We start from the raw sequence: 7,500 nt of genomic DNA on the forward strand, positions 1-7,500 counted from the left end.
AAGGGGCTTCTTCGTGGTCCACGACGAGGTGTGTAGGCTCAGGTCCGGTGGTCCACGTCGGTCGCAATCCACTCGTGGAGGCGACGACTCTGTCCAGCTTGATCTTGTCCGTCAGGTCCAACGTTCGCAGCTGGCTGCTGGCAAGGCTGGCTAACGGGGACACAGCTAAACGGGCTATCACAGTTGTAAAACTCGATAATCACTAAACGGGTCTTCAGCTTTAGCACGGTGTGCGTGTTACTGACTCCGCCATCTTAGATCGACTTCGTGTTCTCTCTGCGTATTCTCACTCTCGTTGCTCTCATCACTCGGATTCTCATCACACACTGACTCACAGACCACTTCCGTCTCTATATATACACCACCGAACCTAGCATCCGGGTCACGGACACACCCCGGATATACTACGTCATCAAACATATACATAAACATTACAATAACAATACATACACCTTCATAAACGTACAGGAATAGTATAGAAAATAATAAAGAAATAACAGGGGCAAAATAGGGCTGGTTTGGGGAAACTAAACTGGCTCTAAACTGTGGGCCTTCACAACAGCCGCCCCATGAAACCCTCGGTTTCAGTTAACTAGGGAAGGCACACTGGCTAGGCTGCTCTAGCAGCGTGAGGTAGGAGGTGATAGTGTCCTTCGTAATTTGAGGGAGCTCAATCAGGCGTGCCACAGGTCGGGTGTAAGTGCGACCACCAACGTCCACGATGGCCGTCCGCACCCTTCCATCCGGACCCGGCAGGACCTTGGTCACTCTGCCTGTCTGCCAGGCGGCGCGTGGAAGGGACTGGTCGATCACCAGTACCACGGCACCTTCGGACAAGTTGTCTCTCTCCCTCAGCAGAGTCTTCTGCTTCTCCTCCTTCTCCAGGGCGCGGATGTGCTCCTCGAAGCAGATCAGAGCGTCATCCTTGTCCATGTTCTGCAGCTCCTCGTACTCAGCGAAGGTGGGGTTGTCCAGCAGGTACTGCTGGGCCTCGGACCAGGTGGTGCGGTAGGTGACGTTGGCCATGTTGTCCAGAATGTTCTTCAGCGCCTCCCAGTTCCTCTTCCTGAGCTGCTTGGCTTGTTCCTTCTCCTTCTTAGCCTTGTAGGCCTTAAACGCTTGCTTCTTCTCACTCAGCTTGGGCAGGGCGCTGTAGCGTGGGTCGTTGATGATCATTCTCATGGCTTGCTCCCATGACGCGTTGGATGAAACACCATTCTCCTTCAGAAGCTCTTTGAAGGCCTGCTTGGCCTCCTCTTTTGGGTTCCACTTGTACGTTTTCTTCGCCAACTCCGGCCTTTCCTCCTTGGAGGCGTCTACAATACTGGCTGAGACTTCCATGGCTGACGTGTACTCGACGGAGTTGACGGGTGCGTCAATGCTGACCTCGGCCACGTGAGGGTGCATGGCCACCTGCAGGTGTTCCTCGGCAACAGCTGTTGCCGCCATGGCCTCCATGTCCATCATGGTCGCCATGGTAGCAGCAGGATCAACCTGAAGAGTGGGGACGGGGGCGGTGCCAGGAGCTGCAGCTTCTACCGTCCCATTCTCCTCCGCTTTGATCATCGCTTCAAGATCTTCCAGCTCTTTGGGCTTGGTCCACCGGGACTCCTTAGTCTGGGAGTTGTAGTAGTAAGGCTTTCCCGTGTCAGACTTGTACTCCTTCCACGGGCACTTAGACAACATTTGCTCAGCAGGAGATTTCAGGTCGTCTGGTTTCTCCCCTGAGGACTGTTTAGTCTCTGTGTTGTAGAAGTAGGTCTTCCCATCCAGAGACTTATGCTCTGTCCACAGAGACTTCTTCTTTGGTTGGTCATCCTGTGGTGAACCATTTGTGGTACTAACTGTTCCAGGTGCACTGGCAGCAATAGATTCCACTCCAGGCGGTCCGGTTGGTTGGTTTGCTTCTTCGGTTCGGACATGGAGGGATGACGTAGCTCTCCCGTCTCTATCTCTCCCCTCGGTAGCGCCTTGGAGGGCCCACCCAAGCGCAGTCTTAACAGCCATCGGGCAGCCTCGTGGTCCTCTCAGCGGAGGACGGAGCGACACGATCAGTTCAGCGTTGTCCGAGCCGATGAGAAGGGTTGGCTCCGCTCCTTCTATCGGATGTAGGTCTACTCGCCGTAGGTGGGAATATCTTGCGCGTAATCTCTCCAGGGGGTAGTCGTAGCGGGAGAGCGCTAGCTGGTCTGCGGTGAAGACATTCCGAAGCCGATATCTGTCCGACGGCCGCCCCGCCGGGGAGATAGAGAAGTTGATTCTCGCCCCGGTGACCTCTTTAAGGTCGCGACGTATCGTGCGCAGAGTCAGCTTCTCCGCAGTCCCTTGGAGCCCCAACTGGCGCACTGCCCCCTGGAGAAGGATGGTCCGTTCCGACCCGTCGTCTAGAACGGCGTACGTGTCGTACACAGCGTTGTTGTGGTGAAGTCGGACCTTCACCACCTTCAGTAGGACCTTGGAGCCGCTGCTCCGGGCTGGGTCTAGGTAGTAGACAGGTGTTGCCTCTTCCGGTGCGCTACCGGACCTAGGGCTTCTGGTGCCCTCCGTGGACCTGGCGAGGGAGACCTCGTGTAAGATGTTGAGGTGGACCTCCTCACAGCGGTTGCACTTTCTCCTCAAGGTGCAGTTCTTAGCCAGATGGTCGCGCCCACAGTTCCAGCACCTCTTGTTCTCCTCGAGCCACCTCTGCTTGGCCTCGGTACTCAGGTTGTTGAAGTCACTGCACTCATTGAACCAGTGCTCGCTGGTGCAGTACGGACATGGCGGTGGACCTCTCCGTCCCTTTTGATGGGGTTGAGAGGAATCCTTTCCCTCAGGTCGGGCTTTCCTCTCTCTCCGAGGCTCCTCCTCCGTGTGCAGCACTCCTACTGGGCGTCCTCTGTTCGAGCTCGGCCCGTCCCAGCGGTCTCCCTTCTCCCTCTCCTTCTTCGGCTCAGCGTAACCCATGGCGTCTACGTTGGTGTCATGCACTTCCTCCAGTAGGAACTCCGCGAAGGCAGCCATGCTCAGACCCAACTTCCCGGGGTTACGAACGCGCTGCTGTCGCCGGAACCTCTCCTGCCGGAAGCGTGGGATCTTGCGGAGCAGCCGCTCTACGTTGGAGGTGCTGTTGATCTCGCTGGCGCCAGCTGGGCCCTGCGTCTTCAGCATTCCAACCAAGGTGTGCACGCGGAGCGCGAAGTCATCCAGCGCCCGGTCATCCTTGATGGGGGCCTGCTGTTCGAGGGCTTGCAGTTCAGCAAGGGCGTGGTTCCAGGGACGACCGTAGCGGGCATCCAAGTCGGCGAGCGCTCTGGTGTAAGGTGTCGGTGCGGAGGCATGGGCCAGAACCATGTTGTGGGCTCTGGGGTTCCTCACATGCTGAAGGAGAATCGCATATTTGTAGGACTCTGAGCAGGAGTCGTCCAAGAGCGTGTCTAGGCAGATGCGTAGTTCCACATACTGGCTCCTGTCCTCGTCCTTGAAGAAGGGGAACTTGGGTCCCTCCACCTGGGGAAACATCCTGTAGTGGATGATCGGGGCTGGAGTGACGGTCTGGGTGTCCGGCCTGCATGCATTTTGGTGCACTGGAGGACCTAGGGGTGTGCTACGCTCTTGGGGGATGGCTCCCCTCCCGGGCAGCGACGCTGGCTCCCTCTGGGCCGCGTAGCGGTCGGGTCCCTGGTCCTCTTCCTTCCAGGTGGTCAGCTGGGCCTGTAGTTGGACAGTCATGGCGGGGGTCATGGAGCCATCGGCGGGGGGTTCAGGAGATGGCACTCGAGAGGGCCGTGCGGAGGATGCTCTGGAGCTACGGGCCGACGGAGCTCTGCTGATGCACACGTCGCGCATGGTCTGCAGCATTTCCTCCATCTTCTCCGCGTGCAGTTGCTCTCTCTCCATCTTCTCCGCGTACAGTTGCTCTCTCGCCATCTGCCTCTCCGCCGCGCGTTCCGCCCCCTCCATCTGGAGGCGCTCGCGCTCGAACTGGATGCGTTCCCTCTCTAACGCCTCCTGGCGCTGTCTCTCCGCCGCACGTTCCGCTCCGTTCATCTGGAGGCGTTCACGTTCTAGCGCCTCCTGGCGCTGCCTCTCCGCCGCGCGTTCCGCTCCGTCCATCTGGAGGCGTTCGCGTTCTAGCGCCTCCTGGCGCTGGAGGCGTTCACGCTCGAACTGGAGGCGTTCCCGCTCGAACGCCATCTCGGCCTGTTGGCGCATATATTCTGACAGCGCGGCACTACTCCCTCTGGAGTGTATGCTATCCGCCCCAGAGGCAGAACTGCCCACGGAAACCCTGGACCGGGAGGAAGCCACTGAACGGCAGGAACTAGGTCTCGAGCGCGCCGTACTGGGAGGCAGATCGTTAAGGCTGAGGCCCTCCCTCTTCCGCCCGCAGGCGCTGTCGGACCGGGCCTCTCCTTCCTGCTCTTCCGTCTCTACGGCAAAACCCTGCTGTTCTGCCATCTCATCCTCAGGCTGGTGCTCTTTGATGGCTGTCTCGGTGCTAGCCACCCGCGCGCCGGCGGACACCTCGGCCTCTCCGACCACTGTATCCCGTGGAGTGCGCTCCTCGCTACCACTCAGTGAGCTTTCGAGCTCAAGCTCATACTCCTGTAACCTCGGAGGCAACCGCGGGACTCTCTGTGGTCGTGGCTCTGGCTCAGGGGGCGGAGAAGGGGGGGTAACTGTCTGGTCTGGTTGGCTGCGCTCAGCCATGCTATCACTACACTACCTATCCGGCTCGAAGGACCAATTGTAACCAGGGAGTAGCTAAAAGGACTGTAGAATTTAGGAAGGGCTGGTTATCTAACTAACTCTGAGCTAAATAGGCAGTGTAGGAGGATAGAGGTAGGGGGCGCCAGCAAACCTTTAGACTAGCATTACCATCGTTAGCATTAGCATGGGAATTAGCATTAGCATTAGCATTGGAATTAGCATTAGCATTAGCATTCAAACAACTAAACACACGGTAACGGTATCCCATATGAACAAACACATTTATTTACATAACTGATGTATACATCCCCAGATATATACACTCCCTCCCCGCCGGCCACACACACACTCAATCACTCACTCACAGTACCTAGCCTGGAAAAGGCTAGAGTCTGGCGCTGCAAGGAGCGCGTTGAGGCCTTGTTGGAGCTCGCATGTGCTTCGAGGAAAGCAGCAGACAAAAGGGGGGGGGTGACGTAGCAACGCGAAGGGAAAGGGGCTTCTTCGTGGTCCACGACGAGGTGTGTAGGCTCAGGTCCGGTGGTCCACGTCGGTCGCAATCCACTCGTGGAGGCGACGACTCTGTCCAGCTTGATCTTGTCCGTCAGGTCCAACGTTCGCAGCTGGCTGCTGGCAAGGCTGGCTAACGGGGACACAGCTAAACGGGCTATCACAGTTGTAAAACTCGATAATCACTAAACGGGTCTTCAGCTTTAGCACGGTGTGCGTGTTACTGACTCCGCCATCTTAGATCGACTTCGTGTTCTCTCTGCGTATTCTCACTCTCGTTGCTCTCATCACTCGGATTCTCATCACACACTGACTCACAGACCACTTCCGTCTCTATATATACACCACCGAACCTAGCATCCGGGTCACGGACACACCCCGGATATACTACGTCATCAAACATATACATAAACATTACAATAACAATACATACACCTTCATAAACGTACAGGAATAGTATAGAAAATAATAAAGAAATAACAGGGGCAAAATAGGGCTGGTTTGGGGAAACTAAACTGGCTCTAAACTGTGGGCCTTCACAACACAACAAGTGTCTTACATTTTGAGTCGTTATGTTTAATGAATGAAGCCAGGTGTGTTCATTGTGTTCAAATTTTGCTGACTGTGGCAAGCATTTTGCATCACATGAGCTTTCATTTGAGAATTTGAGCAGAGTTTTTTGCAACTTGTGTTTTAGCAAGACAAAATGTGTTTAGATTTATGAGAAAAGGAGGATTGTGTTTTGTGAATTGTGTCTTCATGTGAAATGTGTTTATGGTTTTGGCAAATGGGAGCTAGTTTTATTAAATGTGATTAGAGAACTGGTCATTTGGTTTAGAGAATTGGCTTTTGTGTTTTAGCAATTGGGAAAAACTGTAACTAAGTAACAATGTAAAGTAGTGTTATAGTTACCTAAGTAACAATGTAAAGTAGTGTTATAGTTAACTAGGTAGCAGTGGGGATTACTCACCCAATCCATTGCGTTGTTGCAGCATTTTGGCTCGACTAGCGGGTTTGTGTTGTGATTCTCAAACGTACGTTGAAACGTAGTTCCGTGTTTCTAAAGAAAAGTCGGAACATTTTGATTGGTTGCCGACATGCGGACCAAAACTCACTTTACTCTCATATCTTTCTCTCTCTCTCCTTCCTCCCTCCCTCCTCCCTCCCCTTCCCCACTCCCCCCCACCCTCCATCTCCCCCCTCCCTCCCCTTCCCCACTCCCCCCTTCCCTCCATCTCCCCCTTCCCTCCATCTCCCCCCTCCCCTTCCCTTCTCCCTCCCTTCCCTCCATCTCCCCCCTCCCTCCCCTTCCCCCCTCCCCCCCACCTTCCTTCCCTCCTCCCCCCCCCCCTTCCTTCCCTCCTCCCCCCCCCCACCTCCCTTTCCCCCCTCCCCCAACCCCAGCTCCAGAAGAGGAAGGAACGTGAGGAACAGCTAGAAGATGTGATCCAGGCCTACGAGAAGATCCACATGGAGAAGTCCAACCTCCAGAGAGACCTGGACAAGATGGTCAGTCCTCCCACCTCCTCCCACCCCACCCTCCATCCTCCCACCCCACCCTCCATCCTCCGTCCTCCACCCTCCATTCTCCACCCTCCACTCTCCACCCTCTATCCTCCATCCTTAATCCTCCCACCCCACCCTCCATCCTCCATCCTCCACCCTCCATTCTCCATCCTTAATCCTCCCACCCCACCCTCCACCCTCCATCCTCCATCCTCCCACCCCACCCTCCATCTTCCATCCTCCACCCTCCATTCTCCATCCTTAATCCTCCCACCCCACCCTCCACCCTCCATCCTCCATCCTCCTTCCTCCCCCCCACCCTCCATCCTCCATCCTCCTTCCTCCCCCCCACCCTCCATCCTCCATCCTCCCCCCCACCCTCCATCCTCCATCCTTCATCCTCCCACCCCACCCTCCATCCTCCACCCTCCACCCCACTCTCCACCCTCCCTCTCCATCCTTCATCCTCCCACCCCACCCTCCATCCTCCACCCTCCATCCTCCATCCTCCCACCCCACCCTCCATCCTTCATCCTCCCACCCCACCCTCCATCCTCCACCCTCCATCCTCCCACCCCACCCTCCATCCTTCATCCTCCTACTCCACCCTCCATCCTTCATCCTCCTACCCCACCCTCCATCATCCCACCCCACCCTCCATCCTCCACAATCCATCCTTCATCCTCCCACCCCACCCTCCATCCTCCACCCTCCACCCTCCATCCTTCATCCTCCCACCCCACCCTCCACCCTCCATCCTCCATCCTCCCACCTCCTCCCACCCCACCCTCC

General features: G+C 56.3%; 1 protein-coding gene across 1 annotated transcript in view; it reads left to right on the plus strand.

Moving 5' to 3' along the window:
- tbkbp1 (TBK1 binding protein 1) overlaps positions 1-7,500 on the plus strand; it is a gene marked incomplete at both ends in the record, with an annotated part of 46,038 nt that overhangs the window by 9,113 nt on the left and 29,425 nt on the right. The window contains 1 exon segment of the mRNA XM_080542554.1: positions 6,607-6,711. Within this exon segment, the coding sequence (XP_080398680.1) occupies positions 6,607-6,711 (105 nt within the window).

The sequence above is a fragment of the Nansenia antarctica genome (assembly GCF_963989245.1).
Source record: "Nansenia antarctica genome assembly, chromosome: 11".
In the NCBI taxonomy this organism is placed as follows: Eukaryota; Metazoa; Chordata; class Actinopteri; order Argentiniformes; family Microstomatidae; genus Nansenia; species Nansenia antarctica.